This window comes from Chiroxiphia lanceolata, chromosome 4 (genome assembly GCF_009829145.1).
Source record: "Chiroxiphia lanceolata isolate bChiLan1 chromosome 4, bChiLan1.pri, whole genome shotgun sequence".
Lineage (NCBI taxonomy): Eukaryota > Metazoa > Chordata > Aves > Passeriformes > Pipridae > Chiroxiphia > Chiroxiphia lanceolata.
This window is the reverse complement of record NC_045640.1, coordinates 62,655,170-62,679,585: the sequence shown is the minus strand read 5'-3', so window position 1 is coordinate 62,679,585 and position 24,416 is coordinate 62,655,170. Positions and strand designations below refer to the sequence as shown.

Genomic DNA, 24,416 nt, shown 5'->3' with positions numbered 1-24,416 from the left:
ATTAAAAAAAAACTAAAGCCGTTATTGAATGCCTCAGTTAATTAAGGGATCTGTGATGTTGACTTTTGGATAATCCCTCCTCAATCTCACTTTGGAAGTCAGCTGCCCAGGTGCAACATCACAAATTCATATAACCCAGTCCAAAAAGAAGAAGCAGTAGGCTATCAGAAACACGGTAGCAGTTTTAATTCCATGTTCATTGTTATTTTTTCCTTTAGGGTGCCATCTTTCTGCCTGGCAACAGAGTAATTGAGCATCCCTGCAATGAAGAAAGTCCAGGAAAATTCCTTTTTGAAGTTGTTCCAGGTAGGATATTCTACTCCATATGAAAAGTCTTTCAAGTTTGTCCTTAGTGACAAATGACCACATCTGTTCTGCCAGAACAGAATATGAAGGTGATTAATGATTCAATTTAAGGAAAAAAATAAATCGGTTAATTTGTTAATACATTCATTCATAATTTTTTCATTCACCCCCAGGCAGCACAGGAAAAGGATGTGTTTTTTATTTGTCAGTGTAAAGCATGATTGTTCACTGCAAGGGGCTGCACCACTGAGTGGCACAGTGACAGTTACAAGTGTGTTTTGTAATTATTTTAGATTATATTGGATACTATGAAGTAGTGTGTCCTGTGGCAACAAAGGAATCCGTAACTTAGCATCAACAGCTTATCACTGTAAGGCCTTAATGACATCAGGACCATCACTTAGGAGTGCTGTCTCGTTGCTGTGAGTGGATAAACAGATTGTAACAATTTTCAGTTGTGGGTTTTTGGTTGGTTTTTACCTGGGCTAGACTTGTCTAAAGAACATTGCCCTAGCAATCAAGTGGTGCTCTTGATTGAGTTGTATGGCTTAAGTGATTTGCTCACTGTCTTCGCTACTTTCTCTTCTGGAGGGGAGACCTTGGCCTGTTTGGGAGCCTGGTCGACAGATACATGTGAGAGGCAGTCCTGAAGGGCAAAGGAAGTGCCAGGTCCTGCCCTTGGGTCACAACAACCCCATGCAACACTATAGGCTGGGGGCAGAGTGGCTGGAAAGCTGCCTGGCAGAAAAGGACCTGGGGGTGCTGGTCAACAGCGGCTGAACATCAGCCAGCAGTGTGCCAAGAGGGCCAATGACATCCTGTCCTGTATAAGAAATAATGTGACCAGAAGGACCAGGACAGTGATTGTCCTCCTGTACTTGGCAATGGTGAGGCCAGACCTCGAATCCTGTGTTCAGTTCTGGGCCCCTCACTACAAGAAAGACACTGAGGATGTGAAGTGTGTCCGTAGAAGGGCAATGGAGCTGGTGAAGAGTCTGCAGCACAAATCTTATGAGGAGCAGTTGAGGGAACTGGGCTTGTTTAGCCTGGAGAAAAGAGGAGGCCTGGGGGGAACCTTATTGCTCTCTACAACTACCTGAAAGGAGGTTGTACCAAGGTGGGGGTTGGTCTTTTCTCCCAAGTAATAAGCAATAGGACAAGAGGAAACAGCCCCAAGATGCACTGAAGAGGTTTAGACTGGATATTAGGAAAAATCTAGTCACCTAAAGGGTTGTCAAGCATTAGGAGAGACTTGTGAAAAGGAAGTAGGGGAGTCACCACACCTGGAGTTATTTCAAAGATGTGCAGATGTGGTACTTAGGGACATGCTTTAGTGGTGGATGTTGCAATGTTGGTTTAGCAGTTGGACTCGATCTTAAGGGTCTTTTCCAACAGGAATGATTCTGCATTTCCACATCCAGTCAGCACACTCTGTTTATTCAGTCATAGAATCATAGAATCAGCCGGGTTGGAAAGGACCTCTGAGATCATCAAGTCAAACCATTCATTTTTTTTCTGAAAAAAAAATTTTTTTTTTTTTTTTGAAATCCAGTCTGGGTTTTCCCCCATTCCGTACTCCGGAAAAATCCAGTCTGGGTTTTCCCCCATTCTGTACTCCAGAAAAGTCCAGTCTGGGTTTTCTCCCATTCCGTACTCTGACCAAAATTCAGTCCGGGTTTCCCCCCATGCTGTACTCTGGAAAAATCTAGTCTGGGTTTCCCCCCATTCCATACTCTGACCAAAATCCAGTCTGGGTTTTTCCCCATTCCGTACTCAAGCCAAAATCCAGTCTGGGTTTTTCCCCATTCCATACTCCAACCAAAATCCAGTCTGGGTTTTTCCCCATTCCATACTCCAACCAAAATCCAGTCTGGGTTTTTCCCCATTCCATACTCCAACCAAAATCCAGTCCGGGTTTTTCCCCATTCCATACTCCAGCCAAAATCCAGTCCGGGTTTTTCCCCATTCCATACTCCAGCCAAAATCCAGTCTGGGTTTTCCCCCATTCCGTACTCCGACCAAAATCCAGTCCGGGTTTTCCCCCACCCACTCAAAGCGGTGCCGGGACGCCCTGACAGGTGTGAACGCCTCAAGGTGACACCAGAACAGTGTTTTATTTATTGTAACAAACACAGAGGATCATGATGCAATTACTTATTTCCAAAAAATCAACCATAAACCTTGTAACTATACAAGCATACAAGGAGTAAATGCAGTATAGCAGTGTGCATCAGTAACTGGTGTCCATCTCAGAGTGCTGTGAAGCAGCCACGTTACTGTATCAGTTTCAGAATGTAATGGGGATGCAGAAACATGTGTGATGGCTTTTAAGAGAGCCCTAGAGAAGAGTTCTACAAAGGGTAGATCAGTGAAGCAGTACAGCACAAATTTATTGCTGTCATACCAGACTGCTACTCAGTCTACAGCTCAAAGATGTTGAGGGAGCTGGTTTTGTAAAGATAGTTCCACATAGGTGTTTCATTAGCAGTACATACCTCCTCAACACGTTGGCTAAAGGACAAATTAAACAGCAATAAGGAAGTTGTCTTAGTTTAACAAGATTACAACTTAAAAATTAGGAGACTTCAGGTGGAAGTGTGGAAAAGAAACAGCTTTTTATTAACAAAATCTGAATAAACAACAAATGGCGCAATCAAAAACTTTCAGAAGAAACAAAACAAAATCCCAGTTCCCCAGGTGGGGAGGAGGGGGAGAAACCCGCGGCAACCCGGGGGTTTCAAGGCAGTCTCGAAAGCAGAATACCTCGCTCTGAAATGGGTCGGTCTCTCTCTCTCGGTCATTCTCCGCGAGCTGTCCTGTGGCAAAAAAAACTTCCTCTCAGGAAAAGAGGATGAGGCCAAAAGCTGGACTCCTGCTCTGTCTGGTCCCGGACCAAACCCCAAAAGCCCCCTAGCAAAGAACTCCTCCCCAGCTGTCCCTGCGGCCACCGTGCTTTCCCTCGAGAGTTCCCCATCTCCCTGCTCTGCCCCCACCCCCTCCCTGACTCCCCCCATCCCAGAAAAAACAGAAAGGGGGGGGGAGGCCTAAGGAAGAGAAAGAAAATTCCAATATCTCTTTTCAAACCTATGACAGAATTCAAAACTTATTTGTCTTCTAAAAGACCAGTATCTATATCCTAAATAAAACAAGTCATCTTACCAAAGGGTAGTTGAAGATTAGAGACTTGGAAACAATAATTCTGTTAATCTCCGTATTGCTTTTCAATTTACCTCACATTATGGCCATCTGAAAGGGCAAATATAGATGGTAATGTCTATTGAAACTCACCTCCATGTTCTTGGTCTTAAACCATCTTGATGTTAGGGCACAAATATAGTTGTCTTCACTGATGTCTCAAGTTTTGATATACTGTAGAAGTGTAAGAAATATGAAGTAGGTTTCAAAGCTTGTTTATGAAAGCTCTGTTACTATGCAAAGAAAACCAGTGTGGTGTCTCTGAGGTTTGCTTAACTCACCCCACTTTGAATCAGTCAGATCTGAGAAAGTTTCTCACTGCAGTCTTTATCTTTTTTATATGTTCAAAATACTGAAAGAAGACTATTATTAGCAGTGAAGGTCTGAAGTTGACTAAAATCTTGTTTCCATTGGAAATTAAGAGAATTCTCCATATGTCCTGATTCATATGACACCTTAATCTGTCTGACAGTGTTCACCCTGGATATGCTTATTATGCCTCTGGCCTATGTGAATTTGGCATCAAGTGTGGAATATTTACCTGTAGGCTTGAGATGTGTATGGTGCAGGCACAAAAACCTTCCTGTAGAACCATGCATACAGATATATGGCACCAGAGGGTCACTGCCTGCATGGCACCTGCCACAGCTGAGCTGCAGAAAGCTCCCTCAGATAGAGCTTCTAATTTTCTCTAACAGTAAGAAATCTGGCTGCTAACAGGATAGTAGGAAATGGTAAGGCTTAAACAGTCAAACATTGATGTTTTGAAGGCAGACCCTTCTGTCCATGTTCAAGTACCTTCCCCAGAGATCACTTATTTTCTGTGTATGATGCTATCCCAAACACCACTGGGGCCTGTGGGATATGTACAGCACATATGGAGGTCAGACTGTACTTCGCTGATGAGTTTGAATGCTTTTACCAAAGTACCTGACTCTTGCCTAAATTGTAGAAAACCTTTACAAAATGCAGTGTTTCACCCCGGTTTTGATTTTCCAGTGTGGTGTTAAGTCTCACCCACCATCTGTGTTATTTCTGCTCCCATAATTTGACCGTTCATTGCTGGTTTTCGAAGTGTCAGCACCTCTTTCTCGACTGCCTTCCAACCTGAGCCCTTCCGTGCCAAGCCTCATCCCCGGGGTCATCCTTCATGCCAGAGTTAAAAAGCCATGGGCAGGGTAGCTGACAGTGGGAGTGCCAGCTGCTGAACTGATAGGCAATGCTGATGGGAGAGCACAGTCGCTCTTTGGATTTCCGAAAATGTTTGTTATGCCATCTTTCTATGTAGTGAAGTTAAAAAGCAGTTTGCAGCTAGCTTTTGGACTGTGTTGATTATTTATCTGGAGCCTCCCCGAGAATCAGGGTAGGCTTCTTTGTTTTGCTTTGTTTGCTTGTTTTCGGTTCCAAGTATAGGGTTTTGCATGTGTTTTAGCATAGCCCCAGTATATTTATTTCTCCATCCACCCTCCCAAGCCCCCCTCCCCCCATTTACAAGCATGTGGCTATAGTGACTTCATACTGGAGCAATTTTCCTTGGTGACATCTTATGCTGAGGATTCATTACCAAAAAAAGTTTTTGGGAATTCAGGGCATTTCATGCCACAGCACTGTTCTTTGGGGGATGTAATTAAAATCGAGACTAAGACTGACTGTGGAGGCATCACAGTGTAGATGTGTAGTGGAAGTGTCAACTGTATTTTATGCAGAGATGAAGTGAGCATTGCCACTATCATCATCTCACTGCTGCTTCTCAAGGCAAGTATTGTCAGCCTTTTGTAATGGAGCTGTTTGTCATCTGTATCCTCTTGGTGACTCAGTATAAAAGTCAGTTTTATGGGCTGACAGCAACAAAACTGAGCTCATTGAGTGTATTTGAGAAAAATGTATTGCAACCAAGGTTCTGTTTAGCCTTTGTTAGCTTTTGTATGAGAAATCAACTCATAGCAACGGGGGATCTGTTTGCAGATTTTTAAAAAAATTTTATCTTAATACTGTGTTAAATGTACAGCGCTGAAGCTCACGCTGCTCCTGTATTCTGTTTTCCCTGTATTAAAAGTTGAAGCAATTTTAGTTATAATCCCAAAAGCAAAAGCGACAAGTCCTCTTTTTGTCCATCATGTCTGTGGGCGGCCTGAAAACTTGCGTGCGTGTGTTTGTTTATTGGTAATACATGCAAATTATTTTGGGAATGTACGTGGGAGTGGATTTACACTATGAAACTAATACTCTGTACACAGCCATCTCTGAAGATGAATGAAAAAAACGTCTGTGGAGACAAGTATCTTGCAGTTTTGATGCTGTAATTAAAATACAGATGCCTTTAATTTGCATTTTGAAAACATTCTGTTCATTCCTTAAGTCATTACATGATTTAGCACTTAAAATTGTTCCTTTTTTTCCATTTTGTTGTGCTGACAAAGTTAATTTGCAGGAGTGAAACTGTCTCCTATAGCACAGGAGGCCCACACCACACTTCTGTGTGGGAGTTCTCTGTACCAGAGTCAGAGTGACCATGAAGTGATTAGTGATGTCTGCAGTTATTAACCACTTCTCTTGCACTCAGAGGAATGTTTCACAGTCAACAGAAGTCAGAAGAGAGTTTAAATTAACAACCTTTTTAATGGGAAATATGCACATATAGCAAAGTTGTGTGATTAGCTTTGTTCAAGTGATTAGCAAATTCAAGCATTGAATTTGCTGATTGTTACAAGTTTTACATAGAAGATAAACTTTCATTCTGTGTATTTGTTTCGTTCTAAAGGAAACCTGAGCTTTTCATCTTGGTGTGCAGGTGTAATGGGGAAGGCATTTGTGTTCACACAGAACTGAATTGGGTGACCTAGCCGTGTTTCAGTGGACTAGGTGTCACCCAAAGGTGTGGAGGTGCAGAACAGAGGCACAACTGTAGTTTGCCTGTGTGGTGGTTTGCAGACAGAATTCCTGCTTGAGTCGAGTTGCTGCACCTCATTTGCACCAGGAGGAGCCAAGCACGGAGATTTGGGAAGCTCAGATTCGTCTACTATTTTTCGCACAAGGCTCAAGCACCTTTTTCAGAGTTCCCTGGACTTGCCAGGGGTTGCTGCCTGAAGCCATTTTGAGCAAGGGCAGTATGAAAAGCCTTGCAGTAGGGGCCTGCAGCATTCCCAGGGATGTCTAGATGCTTTTAGGAGCTCCAAGGACTTGAAAACACCAGCAGCTCAAAATAATATGGGACCGTGTAGGCAATTGGCCTAGAAGAGATGATGGTTATTGAAAGGACAAACGAATGTGCTTCATTATCGACTGGACTTTGATCCTGGAAACTAAAGTGCTCATAATGCTATCTCACCAGTTGCTGTTATTTGAGATCCTTGTGCACAGGCTGATACCCTTCTCTGTGAGTCTGATAAATGATTTTACAGCTTGGCCTCACAGGTAAGAAGCCCGATCACCACTCCAATGGTACTCCACCATTTGAATGTTATGGAATCATGTCTTTCTTTGTCCCTGTCCTGTATTACATGCAGATTTCATAAGAAAACAGCACTAAAGAAAAGGGTACTTAGAGGTACATGTTCACTAGTATGTGGCCTGTTTGTGTGCTCTGATCTAAATCATGAGTTCCCCTAGACACAAATAGCCCAAAGATTTCTCTGATGAGTTTTTTGGTTGCATGAGTTTGAATATTTAATTACCACTGTTTAAACAAAAACATACCTTTCCAAATATTGATCTTCAGTATTCCTTGCTTGTAAACTTTGTACGTCTGTATTTTTCACCATTGACAAAGTATCATAACCCAGCAGTCCAGCACGTGCATCTGCTTGGGTGAATTTGCAGTTTGGTAATACTGCGTTACCAAAGTCTGTTCATACCTCTAAAAGCATTCTTTGTGCAGCCCCAAGTTATGTGTCTGCAGCTTAAGTCACAGTTTCGTGCTTAGAAGTTATTCAGACTGTTAGAAAATAACTGTAGTATTTCAACAAAGTCATTTGTAGTCTCTGCCGATGCTTTTTTCTGCACTTGGGTGTCTGCTGATTTCTTGTGCCTATGAATCCTTAGCTATCTCCCTTCCTATCAGGGAACATGAGATCTTATCTGGAGTCATGGATGGTGGAGACTGCAGAAGGTGGGAATTACCTTCAGCACTGTCCGCTTTTGTTCCTTTAAGGTCAATTTGTGAGGCCTCAGAGTTGTAGTCAAGGCACAAGTCCAAACATATTGCTGAGGAAAATCATACCATTTTTATTCTGATTTAGATGAGCTCTCTCTGTGCACAGTTCTGTGTGTAGATCATTTCAGAAAGCAGTTTTTCAACGATATATGCAACAGAAGTGTTGGTTCCCTTTGTGGTACCAACTGAAAACAGGCCAAATGGATTGCTGCCATGACATAACTTACTTCTGCTTCTTCAAGTAGAAGTACAAGATATAAACCAAAATAAGACATGTGCTTAAAATACTTAAGATACCTCCCCAAATCCTTCTGCTGAAAAGGCTGTGATAGAAAAGCAGTTTCACTGGACTGCCATGTCTCAGGACTTGGTTTTGATACTCCAGCAGTCTTTACTTTTGCGATACTGTTCAAACATCTGGCTGCTTTTTCATCAGAGCTTTTCTTGTAAGAATTGTTTCCAGGTAATTTAGAAGTCTGCAGTAGGTTTTGCAAATTGATGTTAGGAAAGTGTTCCCCAGTGCTGTTGTAGAGGGAGCCCTATGAAGTATTTTTCTACTATTTTTGAGAACCTGAGTTGTTGCTGTTCACAGCATGTTCGAATCTCATTCTTCTGGCATGAAATTTTTATGCTGTCCTTTCTCAGAGCACTGAGTAGTATTTCATCACGTTCCTAGGCTGACTTTATGGACTTGTGAAGTCTCTGACTACAGAGCATTTCCCAAAAGCCTCTGACTTTATTAGAGAATCTCTGCAAGGGAGTGAAATATTAATTCCCATAAGTTTGAAATTGTTAGAAATTTTTTTTTCATTAGTCAGAAGAAAAAAAAGTAGCATCCACAGGCCTTTTTCTTTATTTCTTCATGTATTTAATTGCATACCATATGACAAATGGAATTTCTTGTGGATCAGTTGTTCTGGTAGGGAGTGTGAGGTGGATTTGAGGGTTTTGGTTTTTTAGTTTCTCTTACATGAAAGGTTGGATAACAAACTATTTTGCTTCTACTACTGCAATAGGCTTTCACTGCTTTAAGTCAGCTTAGATTTGCCTAGCTAGGTCTGTGGACCCATGGCTGAGTGTCAGGAGGGATCTGTTTTGCATATGTGTATGTCACACTGATTTCACTGTCAGTAAACAGGCCCTTTAGCCTCCACAAATGCGTTGTGAGGTTTGAGAAGATAAAGGGCTGCCAGTGCGTTGTAAAGTTACCAAAACCTCTTCAGTTCCCTGTTGATACACAGTGTTTAGCAGATTAAACCCTTTGAGACTTTTGCCATGAGTTCTCAAACATCTGAAATAAGAAGGCCACAGTAGGTGCTACTTCTTGTCACCTACCGATTCACAATGTTTTTAATTAAGGGTCCATGAAGGCCCAGAAAATGTGGATTTGGTAAGTTCACTTGCATTTTTTCCCTAAGGGACAAAAGTAAGACAAAACAGAAATTACAGATAAAATTTTTTGGCTAAGTAAGCAATTTTCTTTGTAGTGCTCCCATGTACTTTAACAGGTTGGATACCAGATGCTTACTGTAGCTGCTCTTTCAATATTTGTCTCTTCTGATATCAACACCTTTTAGTCCTATAAGTCATACTAACAGCAGGAGTTCTGTGGGATGGGAAAGGTTGGACTCTCCAGTGAGGCACCAAGCAGGGCAGATGATTAGCTGACACGTTTGACTGTGACTGGTATAATTCAGCATGATGTCTCAGGGATAGAAATGTTTCAGAAGATTTTGAGCCTGTTGTTTTGAAATAGAACTGCGTGTTTTCTGTAAGGATGTAGCCTTTTAAGAAATAAAGGGCAAGAGTTCCCTGCCTTATCTTCTCAGGAGTAACTGCCATGTCCTAAGTGAAGATACACTCACAAGGAAAGCAAGTAGCTTTCCTTGAAGGCTTAGCAGAGTATTGGGAACATAATGCACTACGGATAATGCTTCTTGACTTCTTGAAAATTGTTTGTGTATTAAGAGGTTTCCTACCCTGCTGCAAAAAAAGACCTTCCCACAGCACATGTGCATATGCACCTGAGCACTGAGTTCTCTCTTTGCCTTTGCTGTCAGGCAGATTCTCTGTATTCCCTTCACCATCAGCATAGCTAGCACAAAATTTATTCCCTTTTCTCCATGATATAAAACCCCAAAATGAATTGTTAAACCAGTCAGCTGCTTTGACTCATTCCCTGTGCTGAATTCCTCTCTCCTGGTATGACCCGGGTGGATTTAATTGGTGCTGCCATGAAGATGAATGCCTCCCCCATACGTGCTGACAGCCAGCAGTGCCTCTTCATTAGTCGTCAGGAGCACAGGACCTCAAGGGCATTGCTGATACTGCCGACTGAACTAATTGTACCTCTGATATCTTCTGGAGGAGGCAGACAGGCTGTTTAATCAAATGGGCACCAGCCTTCCTGAGCACAGATATCCCTCTGTAATTGCATATTGCGCTAAAGCAGCTTTGAGCGCTGCTCCTTCCCTATTGAAGATCTCCCGAATCCACTGCCATCCTTACTAACAGAGATTTCTCAAAAATGTATTTGGTAGAGAGCTACCTCTCTGCACTTGGACACATTGGCATGGGCTGTCTCATTCTCGTCCTTCAAAGGATGATTCAAAGCTGATTTTTTTTTTTTTTTAAGTGACCCGTGGAAATGCATGGAGTCAGTGAGCCAGGGAAATGAAGCTGGCTGAAGCTTTGGTGTGCGTTTCTCATAAGGTTAATGGTGAGGGCTTAGTGGGAATGAACTCTTTTCCATCTCGAGCAGCAGCTCTTGTGATGCAGAATTGTTTGATGTGCCCATAACAATTTTGTCTCCTTCACAGTTTTCAGAAAAGCAAAACCCAAACAATCCCCAGTCTTACATCCCTGTGAAATGAGATGGCAGACTGTGCCATCAAGCTGTTGTGCTGCCACCATAAAATCTGCTAATGTCAAGCTCAGTTCTGTACAGGTCAATGCATGTAATATCCCTTTTAACCATGTTTTTGTGCCTTTGTTGTCATGGCTATTGAACGGCACTGAAGGAAGGCACCAAGTTCAAGATACCTGCTTTTTGTTTCGGTTCTGCAGTGACTCCTTCCATGATATTAGACCAAGTCCTACCTTTTTGTGTCCACGCATATTTAATTGAGAAGATATGTGATGCAAGCCTTGCATATTAATGATGTAAATCTGAACTAGTGATAACCTATATACTGGGGGGTTGGGGAAGAGAGGCAGGGCTAGGATTGTGACACATACTTCCAGAGTGACATGAGTAGTTTTGCTTCCTCTCTTTCATATGGAAGATCCCCTCATGATAGCACATCTGTTCAAAGATCAAGACTGGTGTGACTCAGACTTGAGCTACTAAAGAACTACCAGAAAATGTCCTGTTTATCGGGAAAGGGGATGAGGCATCTTTTCCCATTCGGAAGATGACGTCCCTTTTCTGGTAGAACTCAAGCACTGGTATCTAGCAAAGAAGAGCCTGCAATAGCTGATTTAAACAAAATTTCTTTAAATATCAAAAAATTCATTCATATAGTTTTTTATCAGACTAAAATTAATCTGATAGTAGAAGTTTCAGCTATCTGCTTTTAAAATGAATGAATTAAATCTAGATGCAAGAACTATTTAAGAGAAAAATAACAGAGCCCTTTCTAAATATCTTCTCTGAGATATGCAGCATGTGCAGCATAAACAAATTTATTCTCACTCCTGTGGCTTGAGTGTGTAACTTTGTACTGAATGAAACATGAGCCATCACGTATTTTCATATATAAACCCCATTATCTTGAATCCTTTCTATCTCTGTGAACAAGTACAGACTAGGTTAAAAGTGTGTGTGTTTATAATAGAAGAAGTAGTAATATTGCCTACTTTCGGAATGCTATTTCCTAGGTATGGTCTGTTTTGAAAATATTTGACAGATGAAGCACTTCTGGAAACTGCTGAACACTTGTATCTTTCATTTTCTTTCGTGTAAAGTAATTCCACTTAATCACCTGTTATCAGTGGCATTAATTTCATGTGGCAGGAGACTGCACAGACTCTTTAAAATACTCCATAAAAATTTACCATTTCTCAAGCATGGTATATGAAGCTGAAGTTATTTTTCACTTGTGTCTTTTGATTTAGAAGTGGACTACTTTCATTGATGCTGCTTAGCACGTGGTGCATGTGATCTGAGCTGTGTTGTGTTAGCAATATCAGTCATTTGGATGAGCTTCTCTGTGATCCAGTGGTGTCATTCTGGAGGTTATCTGCTACACAGAAGAATTTGGAACATAATGGCAGTGGCATCTTTAAAAACTTACATGGCAAGAAAGCAAACTTAGTGGTTGAGTTTTTGGTAAACTTCTTCCACCATTGGCGTTCACGTCCACCAGATTTGCTCTTAATGAGGATGTAGCTCATGTCATGAAAATAACATTTAAGGACATGGGTTACTCACACCCTTTTTTAAATGCTACCAGTTGCAATCACAGCAACAATAAGTTGTTTTTTTTTCTGTGCCTCAGCACTGCAGCTGACACTGGATCTTGATGATCGGTATCAATGTTGACAAATGGCTTAGGTAGTGCCAGACATGGAGAGATAGTTCCCACAAAGCCAGGTGGTCTGTGGGAAGTGAGAAACGTAACTGGAATGAGAGATTGTTGCTCAGACAATTTCTGATAGTGATTAGGGGACCAAACTGGTGGTGCTGGGGGGAGCAATATTGGCTTTTTTCATTGTTCTGTTAAGGTGTGAGAAAATCCCTGAATTTTGATGGTGAAGACTCTCTGGGGCTGAAGATAAGTCACACTCCAACTATGTGGCTTTTTTTCTTCTTCTTTCCCCCCCCCTCCCTTCATGTATGTCCCTCTGGTGGCAACATCAAAAAGTCCAGCGAAGTAATAGATGTACTGTGTGGATTACCCTGTTCAGGGCTTCATTTTTTAGCTTCATTATTGCTTTCAGCAATATCCATGATATAGCATGAAGCACAAATTGGAACTTAAGAGTCTCAAACAAATTCTGTGAAGTGGGAAGAAAGTACTGGGAAAAATCAGAGGCAGTGATAACTGAAGCTTTTTTTGAGAAGAGATCGTCCCAAGTGCCCGTACTGGTGACATTATTTTGATGAACTGCCATAATGATTATTTCGCTGTCTACCTCTGCTCACCGAATTGAGGATCTACCAGCTTTAGATAATCTGTACTTGATTACAGTAAGTAATGAAAATAGCAGTGTAGGAAGAAGTCAGAGAGAAATGTTATGGAGGAAAGCTCCAAAGCATAGACATTCAAGAAGTCATTATCCAGTGGAGCGTTCTGTAGTACAGATGCCTACCAGTCTTCTGCGATACTAATACTAATAGTATTACTGCTACTACTAATAAATCCCATGCTCACTGCCATTTTCAGTGAGAACATCTGCAGCTGCAAAAAGTAAATGAATTAAAACGCATATACCTTCTCTGTCAAATAGCTGGTGGTATCCCACTAAAAATGGCAGGAAAGACAGAGATTAGGTGACTTGTCTGAAGGCGTCTGGGAAAGCTGGTGCTGAGTCTGAAGGCAGATCTCACCTACTTGGTAGACCAAAGAGCTTGTGCCTGCAATATGGGAGGTGAAAGTACACAGGCAGCGAGCTTCTGAAGCCCTCTGGTCTCTGAAAGTAGTGGGAAATCCAAGTTCCACTTGGATGAAGTGATGGTTTAGCCAAACATCCTCAAAATATGGTACTTCCTAGTGCCTATGTCATCTGAAAAGAAATTGGATTACTTTCCTAAGGTTTGCAGATCTTAAGGCAGACGTGCCTCATGTTTTCTCACATACTTGGGTGTTGCTGCCTGACTTAACCCTCCACCCTGTGGCTGTGGCAGTAAAAGGCTCACAAGTCCTTTGCTCTTCATCCAGCCCTTCTGTCTTCCCCCTTTTCCATTACTGGTGCTCAGGGAACACTGATCCTTGTTTAAAACAAAGTGTCATCTTTCTTCTTTTTCAGCTTTGTATTAGAGGACTGGGACAAAACTTTTCAAGCTCATGGTAACTGCAAGGACCTTACTTGTCTTTGTTTCTTCAGCATGGGTGTCAAATTTAAGGCTGAAAAGCAGAATTTCTACCTTTTATTACCCAGTTTCACAGTTATGTCATGTACTGGTATGCGGTGCTGATTTTTATTATTCAGTGTGGTAAAAGTCAAGTTAGGCTGACTCCTTCCCTTTGACAGGAAAGGAAAAACTTCCTATGGGATGTGAATGTCTCTTCCTAGGGTGGCATTGTCATCTCTCCTCATGGATAGCTTGTACTGCTACCTCTGGAGACAGAAATCTCTGCTAATTAAAATATATATTTTATAAAACTGATGGGCATAATGGGTTGTGAAATCGTGATCTTCTGTGCTGTATTTCAAATCTCTGCTATATTCATAAATTCAGTGAGTCGTTTTATTTTCTGGAAGAAATAACAGGGAAAAACATGATTGATGTATGTTTGTGAAGAGATAGGTTCAAACTACAAGCATACTGTCAGGTGTTAATGAAACTGGTCTACAATTTAGGTGGTGATTAATGAAGGAATGAACTCAAGGAGCACTGCTTGATGGTCCCGTGTTGACTTCTGCTGCAGACCAAGCCTTCTGTTGTGTGGGAGGGGAAGGGCCGCTTGCTCTGGGTTGAAACAAGCCTACCTGGCAGCCAAGGTTCCCATTCCACGGTGTCCATTGCAGGCGGCACGTGTCGGGAGCAGCCTGTCCTTTATCCATGTGCTGCCTGTGCGCAGCCAAGGCTGGCAGCAGGACCTGCTCCGCAAAGGGCTTCTTTCATGGTGACAGCGGAAAATGTGACAGCCTTGTCAGCCACGCTGCTGCGTGCCAGTGTGGAAAAGGGAGAAGGAAAACACCCAGGGAAGGGTGATTTTTGCAGCTTGCCAGCTGCGGCGCTGCAGCTACACGGTCTGGGGGGAAGGTGCCATATGCCACCATTTGGCACGATGGCCACGGGAGCACAGAGCACATTACTGTCCTCGACCTTGGCGGAAGGAGCTGGCAGCGTGCCTGCTGGGATGCTGTCTTCAGCAGGAGATGGGAGTGGGAGGGACGTGGTGGTAAACTAGCAAACATGCCTGTGCCTCGCGTGCCACAGTGGTGCAAGTGCCAGAGTGCCTCAGACACCACGTACCTCTCTCATTGTGCCATGAAAGGACATGTGTCACCAGCACTGAGGGGCCAGCAAGGGGCTCCCAAACCACAGTGGAATAATGTGCCTGTCAAGAACTGTAACAACATTCAAGCTCTTAGTAATGTTAGAGTGGTAATAACAGGAGGCTTACACAGGCTGATGAGAGGATGAGCTAGCTCGGTGGAGACCTTGCTGAAATTGGATAAACATCCCCAAACAAGATTAGATACACCAGAGGCTGGTTTTCTTCAGAAGGACATGACACCTGCAGCTTCATGCCATTCAGTTTGTGTTGTGGCTTACTGTCATCTCTTAAGTGTGCACCTCATTTTCTAGAGACAGAAAGAAGAGAGTAGGGGCTTAAGGAAGAATTCCAAATAAACTGCCTAAACCACCAGATCTATCTTTGCTCAGAGAACAAAATTACTGGCATCTCAGCTATGAGAATAAAATGTCACAGAGGTGGGAGACTGTACTTTCTAGCAGCAGGCAAACCAAACAGAAAAATCCAGGTGTGAGATAAAATAATGATTGGAGCTAAGAAGAATGAATAATGGAATTAAGCAGTGGGCTACTAAAAATATGTATAAAGGGGAGTGTTTATATTGGAGGATCATGAAATATTTCTGCCATACCCTTGTTATTTCCTTATCAATGAAATGTCAAGTTAAGTTATGGTAAAGGTAAAAGAACAGCCGTAGTATAAAATCTTCATGCACGGCTGTTTGAGATATTGCAGACGAGCAGTTCTGAAATGGTGAAAGAGAATTCAGGCAGGGAGGGCAGCCTGCAGTTCATTATGGGCTTGGGATGGATAAAAGCACATTTAGCTTCCATCTGTTCCATTTTGGATGATACTGATAGAAGGGTCATAGCTCTGTCAGTGATAGATATCTGAAGTCATTGCCATTTTTAGCTCTTCCAAATTTCCCCCCCTTCTGTTTATTGGACGTCTATTTTTCTTTTTGACATGTATTGCTAGATGCACTGCAACCAGGTGGTGATGAGCTACAGGTGTTAGATAAAGTGAGGCTCTCCTTGCTGTCTCTCTTTTTCACTGTGCTGTATGTGGCCCAGAAATGATGGGGAATGGAATAGTTAAGGATATGTTTTGGCACCTTTCAGATAATTATCATTTTACTTTCCTGAAATCATGCATAATTGCCTCACAGTTTTTGAGATATTATTACAGTGTGAGTGTAGCTTGAAAGTAATAAAGAACCTAGATGTTCATCTGTAGTGCAATACAAGAAATGGATTACCTGTCACATACTGTATTTTTTGATTACTGAAGTGTCTCATATTTTTTTTTAATATCTGTGCTGCCTTATGATAAAAAAAAGGCGTGTCTTACATAATTCCCCTTTAATTAAAAATAAAAATTTACTGTGAATATGTAAAATGGTGCACCACACCTGAATACTGAATTATAGCATTCAGTAGTTCTTCCTGCAAAGTGGCAAGAAATCAGCATCATGGGCATGTAAACGATCCTGGCATGCTTCTTTAAAAAGTTGTCATTATGGCAGGATCTGGGCCTGTGAAGAAGCAGGTATTTCCTTCAGAGAGGACTGTTCTTTCTGTGTATCTCTAGACACAATCTGCATGGGTTGAAGAGCAGTATTTTGCCACAAATGATTGCAAATCCGTTTACTGTGGTTCCATATTATTAATCTTTGTAAATTTTTCTGATACCTAACCAGCCTTTATTGAAAATTCTCTAAGTGCTGTCTTGACTCCAAACGTGTATTTGTGACTGTCATTTAAAAGCCTTGTCAAAGGTGAGTTAGGCTCCAGTGTGCTAAAACCCATGTGAAGATTCCCCAGATGCTTTGTATATGTCAGTCTTTTTAAAGCCACGTAGATTTGCAGAGAAGTGGACTCTCTTAAAGAACGTGCTGTAATAGGTGTATGTGTATATGTTGATTTATTTTGTTTTGAGTACAGCTTTTTCCACACATGCAGATGATGGGAGAAGAAAAACGTGAAAGTCATATCCCACTTGAAATCTTTTGGGCCTCCTACGTTCTTCAGTGATATAACCACAGTCCAGACAGGTTTGGCAAAGAGTGTCAGCGCCGGCTCTGGGATAACTGAGGTTTATGTTCTTGGAGTACCATTAAGTAATTTTGGATCTGCAGCTGCTTTCTTAATGCATCAGCTTTCTTTTAATTCTGTGACATGTGTGACACCCCTCAAACCCTGTTAGCCCTTGGTATAGCCTTCATGTCTGAAATAATGCAGTAATGCATAATGCTTTTCCTTAGGTGTTTTGTGCTTCTTACTCTATGAGTGAATTTGAGACAAGTGTAATGTTACTGAGTTAGGTGAACTGGAACTTAAAGTCATTTTAATTGGTCACCATCCATATTCCTTTTTTTTTTATTTTTTTTGTTTGTTTATTTGTTTTAATGTCAGTATTGTTATTATTTTTTAAAGCATTTCATTGTTATAGTTCAGTCAGCCCTACTGCTCCGCAGAACTCCTAATCTCTCTAACAGTAATGTGAAAATTAAGATAGTGAGATCAATATAATGTGAAGTGTGTGGCAGTTCTTCTAGTGATCACTTCACTAATTTATATACTTAAGTGATTAATCTTGGCCAGCTCTTACACAAAAAGAGGTTTGAATCTAAGATGGATTTTTTCTGCATCTGAGGCAGTGATGCACGACCTCTCTCTGTGCTCTGCAGCAATACTTTGTTCTGCAGTATGACAAAGGAACCCTCTCCTACTAAACGGACCTACTGAATAGTTTCTCTATGCTTAAAATTAATCTAAATACACATAGATCAGCTTTTCTAAGTTCATCTTGTATTTCTGCTGAAGTGAATGACAAAGTAATAGTAAAGACCTTGTAAACAGTCTGAACTCTGCCCTGATATGGTGCCAGGCAATTAGCTGAGAGCACCGCTTGTTTGCTGCAGCTTCCAATTTCCTTCAGATTTTTTATCCTGTGGCAGCAAGCAGTGGTATTGTCACCAGGCCTTTGGCTGTTCCTGTACTTGGTGACTTTTTCCAGCTCTAGCTTTGTCTTGCTAAAGGAAAGAATTTTGATCCCCTTTTAATCCCTGATGAGTCTTTGCTTCCTCTCTTCTACATCTTCCTGCCTTAGAAATAGCTAAGTTTCTGCCACAGCACAATTAGCTGAGTTTCTGCCTTCACTGTGATCTCTAAGACTTGGCAAATTCCAGTCCTGTTCTGGCCACTCCACATCCCACTTACCCTTTGCAAACCACTCTGGTCTTAGCGACCAAAGCTTTTGTGCAGCCTCGCAAGAAATGTTACTCCCGAAAATCTCACGATGGGGCACATGGGCAGGACTGAAAGGGGTGTTGTCCCAGCTTTCATTGTCAAGGGCCAGTTACAGTGTCAGCATGTACAAAATCTGATACCATTAAGAGTCCACTCCTAGTCCACTAAGAGTTTTCAGGGAGATCTTGAAGTCAAGGAAATTTTACAATCCATGCAGCCATGAGGTTAATAAAGTTCATGTTTCATTTTTATTGCCTCTGCTGTACTGGGATGGGTAATGCAAGCCAAGTGCATGGCAGTGCTGCCCTCTGCAGCCTCCCACTCTGTGGCCACAGCGGTCCAGAGGAGTTGTTTTAGGGCAGCTCTACCCAGATAAGGCTGGAAAGCTGCCCTCTCTCATCAAGAGCATCTTAATGCTCCATCCTGTCATCACCCTGCTAGTGAGTTTTTTGACAACAGGCTGCTGTACATCCCAGCCAGCCTTTCCTGGTGCTGCTAAGCAAGCTAGACTTTTCAAGTTTCAATGGGATGCTTAAGCCTTAGCCCGTGTTAATGATACTCCTCCCAATGTCACTGTAGACACATGCAGAACCTAGTGGGGTGAATTGATGTGTGGTGAGCAGGTACCCTCACTTGTAGTCACAGCTATATCTTGTTCCCTGTTTGTATTTGTCTCAAAGTTTGCACTTTCCATGCCTGTTACCTGTTCTGACAACCCATGGCAAGAAGACTTACTGCTTTATAGATGCCTTTTTTTTTTTTTTTTTTTTTTTGTGGAGTACAGTTCTTTACTTGAAGATAAAAAATATTTTTGGAAAACAGGTGCAACATCCTTAGCACAGCTTGTTCATTTGATCACCATTGGCGAATCAGTGCTCAGATCAGTCCAGCAGTTTAATTACCTAGGTAGCCTCATCTCCTCGGATGGTAAGATTGACGGAGAGATAGACAACAGGTTACCAAAGGCATAGAGTGCTTTCAGAAGACTCCATAAAAGAGTTTGGCGAAATAAACACTTGAAGAAAAGTACAAAGATCAGTGTTTACAGAGCCATAGTGCTGTCTGCTCTCTTATATGGATCTGAATCATGGGTCATCTACCGCCACCACCTGCGTCTCCTAGAACGCTTCCATCAACACTGCCTCTGTACAATCCTAAACATCCACTGGTCAGATTATGTGACCAATACATCTGTTCTAGAACAAGCAGCAGTCACAAGTATTGAGGCCATGTTGCTGAGAACACAGCTGCGTTGGGCAGGGCACGTCTCCAGGATGAAGGACCACCGCCTCCCTAAGATCTTGCTTTATGGTGAACTTGCCACCGGCTGCTGCAAGAGAGGAGCTCTGAAGAGAAGATACAAGGACTCCCTGAAACGACATCTCAGTCTTGGCCATATTGATCAACATAACTGGTCAACTCTGGCCTCCAGTTGGGAGGCCTGGAGACACAGCATCTATAACGCTGCTGTCTCCTTTGAGAACGCACGCAGGATCACTCTTGAGGAGAAAAGACAACACAGAAAGAATCGTGTCTTGCAGAATTTACCACCTAAGGAGTCTTTCTGCTGTGCCTTTTGCAACCAGACATGTCTATCTCATATTGGCCTTTTTAGCCACCAGTGTGCTTGTAACAAACGTGGGTAGAGCCCTCCCCAAATCTTCATTCGCGAAGCCCAGCCATGATAATGCACTAGGATGATATTTTGAAGAAGAGGTGGGATTTCTATGTATTTTTCACAGCAGTAATCTTGGGTGGGCTGAAGATGAGTGGTTGGAGCTGTTGAGATACCTTTGAAAAGCCAGACAACATTTTCCTACTCTGGTTTTGTTTCTGTATTGGATGATCAAGTCTATTTAATTCATTCAGTGGGCAAACAACAAGGTATCCTGTCACCAGATACACTTGGTCACCTCACCTGTATTTGCTGGTGTGCGTAGTTATAGTGCACATTCGTCCTGCTCAACTTAATGTGCCCCATTCAGCTACAGATGCTCTTTTTTTTAAAGAAAGTTTTGTATTTTGTCTTACTTACAGTGTCTATGTGAATTGAAGTCATCCTGCGTTTTCTTCACTGTGAGTGAGAAGAGAGTTTGGCCTTGGTGCAATTAATTTAAACTTATCCCAGCAATGTAGTCAACTTCCTAATAAATTATGTGAAGTCCCATAGTTGTGTGTATGATGACTTGGAAGAACTGAGCCAAGCCTTGACTTGCAAGCTGGGGAATTCAGTTTTAATCTATCCGTCATCTCCTCACTGCATGTTTCTCAGCAGAAAAACATCCAGTGTTTCTTCACTTTATTGCTGTAATTTTTTTCTTGTGTGACTAGTTTATGTCCAGAAATTAAACATGAGCAATGATAATCTTTTCAGGAAGCCAGTAGGGAAACTGCAGAGATATCTTAAATTTAGTAAGTTGAAATGATCAAGTCATGAACCTTGCAGAACTAATGTAAGGGTGCTGAGTGCCATTTTTATGTTGACTTTATTGTTCTGTACTCACAGTTGTGAATAATACCAAGCTGACAGAGACAGGAAAACATGTATTTTGGTAACTAAAATAAAACCATGATGCTATGTGCTGGAAAGACAGGAAGAATTGATTCCATGTATTACTAGCTGTGTCAAACTAGTGTATCTCAGCTATGCCAGCAGTTTACCAAGGTGAATCATTCCTTTAAAAAGACTTCACTCAATATAAAGTAACCCAGACAAATGGAGAGTTTTCATGGGCATCCTTACATGTTATATCAGGTCCTGTAAGCAAAACTGGCTGGAAAGTAAAGACAATGAATGCTTAATAGGATTTCCCACTAGTATAATCTCAAAGCTGACAAGTTATGACAGGCAGCAGGTGATTTCTATACTTGAGGACCATTTTCCCTTTCTCTTGACAGGCATATAGATCTGTCTTTAATTAATATATGTATTACAAGAAGAGAATACATAAAGAGTTTCTTCAATTTGCATTAAAATTATAAGTTACTTTGAAATTTGAAAACCCACTGATTTGTGCGAACAAAAAGTTCTCATATATGAACGTAAGTTTAAGTTTCAGTGGGCTGCTCACTTTCTCCCCACTTGATTTATTTAAAATGCTTTCCAGTTGCATTTCTGGTAGGCACTTGTAATCCAAAATGCTCTCTATGCTATCTTATAACTAACAAGACTAGTTTAGTGATACTATGCTAATGATACTGTAGGTCTCTTGTTGTCCAGGGTTACTTGAAAATTGGAGAGCATTTGAGGTAGTACAGGAGCTGCTGTAACCATTTGGCATGATGAACAATTAGGGTTTAAAAAAAGCTCAGTCTTGCTGCTAGACTGAATTTTTAAAAAGTGCTGGCACACAACAGGTATAAAGAACAATTAATTCATACAAAAAAAATCAAGTTAATTAGAAAAAGCCCACCTTCTGAAAGGTGCCAGTAGTTCAGCCACACAGCAGATGGAAGTAGTTAATGGAATATAAGTAAAAACATTAAAAAATGTGCTCAAAACAAAATTATAGAATCAAATGATAAAGTGGATTCTTTAAAGTCGTGCATATAAATGCCATAAAACTGCTAAATTTGTTCAAATTATTTTTCTATATTTGTGAATGTGTTTATTTGCTGAGCATATTTTGCATTGTGAACAGTAGCCAAACGGAAAATTATGCATCGTCTTCACGTTATGTTTTCATAAATTGTGATCGTCTCTTGCATCCCCTTTGGAAAGTAACTGTTGTTTCTAAAATTGGACAGGCTATATCTCCTCTCTAGGGAACAGTTCTCTCCTGTTCTTGAAGGCTCTTGGAGATTTGAGAGAGCGCTTTAATGCTGAGGTGTTAGAAAAGTTCACCTGAGGTACAACACACTTCAGATTTTCTTTCCATCTGCAACATGTCCTGACAAGTGGTGTTTTTCTAGTGGGGTTGCTCTCCTTGTGTTGCTGCTCAACAGATGGTCTTCTGAAATTGCTCTCAGCCTCAACGGGCAGCTCTCCCACCTCTTCCTCTCCTTTTGTGATGTGTGCAGGAGAGTGTAGAGGCTTCCAAACTGTAACATAAATACTGCTTCATAACTGCCATAGAAATTCAGGCTAATGAGCTGCAGTGGGAATAGAACCAACACTGGCTCATGGCACAAAAATTGCTACGCCAAAACAGAGTGCTAAAAAAAGACTTTTACTTTTTACATGTGTCTTGTAGTATTTTCTACATCTGAGTCTCTGTAGGAGATCCAGGAGGATACGCTTTCTCAGCTCCCAGCCACGTCAAAGCAGCCATTCTGCTAAGTATCTCCAGAAGCAAGTTTCCTGACAAATGCCAAGTTTTTAGGCTTCTAGTCTTCTGCTCAGCACTACCACATCTTAATTCTGGGGCTGGCAGTGTCCTGCTCACTTCAGTGAGCCCTGGTGTGGTGCAGGGCTAGCAGTGGTGTCTGAGGGTCACAGCAATCAACTGCAGGAGAGAGGGTAAATTTGAAACAGTGTTTTTGACTGGATCAGAAATACCATTCTCAGTCCTGAAACATTGCTTATAGTTCATTGCCATAATCTTTCTGTTAGTACTGGGAAAAAGCTAGACTTAATATTTTACACAGAACTGTGCATGCTCAAGAGAGATGCTTCATGCTGTGGTCACAGCATTTCTGTGGCTGATCGTACTATATGAATACAGATTTTTTTTACCTAGGGTGTGTTCACATGCAGCTCTTACGGAAAAACCTTTATTGAATACTTGCGTATTACATTTTTAATAATAATAATAATAATAATAATAATAAAATGTTCTACCTTGTATTAATATATTTCAAAACTAGCTTATGTTGAAGAGGATGATTCTCTCTTCTTTTCAGAGGGAAGTGCACCCACACAGTTAGTGAAGATTGTTGAATGTTAAGTCTTTGTTGTGACACTTGACCTTAATCTCTTTGTAGCTCTGTGAATACTTGGAAGTCTGGCCCCAAATGAACTCTGGGCACCCGGAGGGTTGTTTTGATTTTTGTTCTTTTCCCATTCCATTAAACATGTAAATATTCTGTGGTTAGGATAAACATTCCAGATGCCATACTATGCTAACAAGTGTTTCACCTATTTGATGTAAGGAAAAGAAACATAACTCTTAAACTGAGGTTAATTAATTATCTTTTGCAAACATTTTACTTGTAGTTTTTGGATTTGTTATCCTGTTTTAATGTTATGGCTAATGATGCTGCCTCAGGAAAACTGGAGAATGCTGTAGTCAGGCCTGTCTCTTGCTGACTCCATTGAATAGGCAAGTTCAATTCATAACAGAAAATCCAAAGCAGAAGTGCAAACTTGGAGTGGGAGAATTTGCCTCCAGCTATACAGCCTTGGGAGAGAGAAGAGCATGCAGATATATGGGTACAGGCATGGACTTGTCAGGAGAAGCTGGGGGTGCTGCTTCCCCTGTGCAGTGTGATGGACAGTACTTGATCAGTGTTTGGCAGGGTAAATGGGATTGAAATCTACTTCAAACATATTACTAAAGATTAATTAAAAATAAGCAGAGCGGGTGGTAGAGCTGGAGGGAGAATGACAGTTCTCTGGGGGCACTGGGATCAGATTGCAGCCTGCTGTGCCAGGTCCTTGCCCTAGCTGAGCTAGAGCTATCTTCTCATTCTCTGGCGTATTTGCAATGTAAATAAAGGTATGCGTTAGGAAGAAAAAAAAAAAAGTGTGTAATGTAGTGCCTTGGATAAAGAAATGTATGCACTCAGAATCAAAGGTGAGCCTGACTTGAAATTGGTTACATCCCACTTCAGGTTGCAGAGGGATGGAAATAGAGCTTGAATGAACAGGAGGGCCATGCTGTGACAATTTCTGGTCTTTGAACCACTTTTCTTTACGTGTAGTTTCATTAATAAGTGGACAGATATGTATAAGAGCTTGTTTTGGAAAGTCAGTATTTATGATCTGAGAAGCTGCAGCTGTGTTTGTCTGTGCTGCTATACATCATCTATCAAATACATCAAAATGTTTGGCAAAACTGGCTTTCAGTGAAAACAAATCTACATTTTTATCAAGTACTGCTAAGTTTCTGCATATTATTATTGAAATAAATTTTCCCTAAAAAGGAACAGAAATTTGTGACAAATCAGAATCCTGTCACAAAGTTGTTTAGTGGTTTAGCACCTTGCAAGAGACTATTAGGCCTGCTTGTTCTTATGTTTAGCTGGCAGTATTTTAATATTTTCATAAGAGGCAATGTTATAACTAAAACGGTTTCATTAATGCCGATGAACATAACTTAGTCAAGTGCTTTTGCGTTGATCCTACTTGTGTCTGGCTCACTGATTCCAGTAATGATTTGCAAGAAGCAATCTCCCAAATATTTTAAAAGTCTTATAATGTGT

At 41.3% G+C, this 24,416-nt stretch overlaps 1 protein-coding gene across 1 annotated transcript in view; it reads left to right on the top strand.

Moving 5' to 3' along the window:
* Nucleotides 1-24,416, top strand: part of ARHGAP24 (Rho GTPase activating protein 24) — a 214,659-nt gene that overhangs the window by 77,920 nt on the left and 112,323 nt on the right. The window contains exon 3 of the mRNA XM_032685271.1: nt 219-306. Within this exon, the coding sequence (XP_032541162.1) occupies nt 219-306 (88 nt within the window). The remainder of the gene's footprint in view (nt 1-218; nt 307-24,416) is intronic.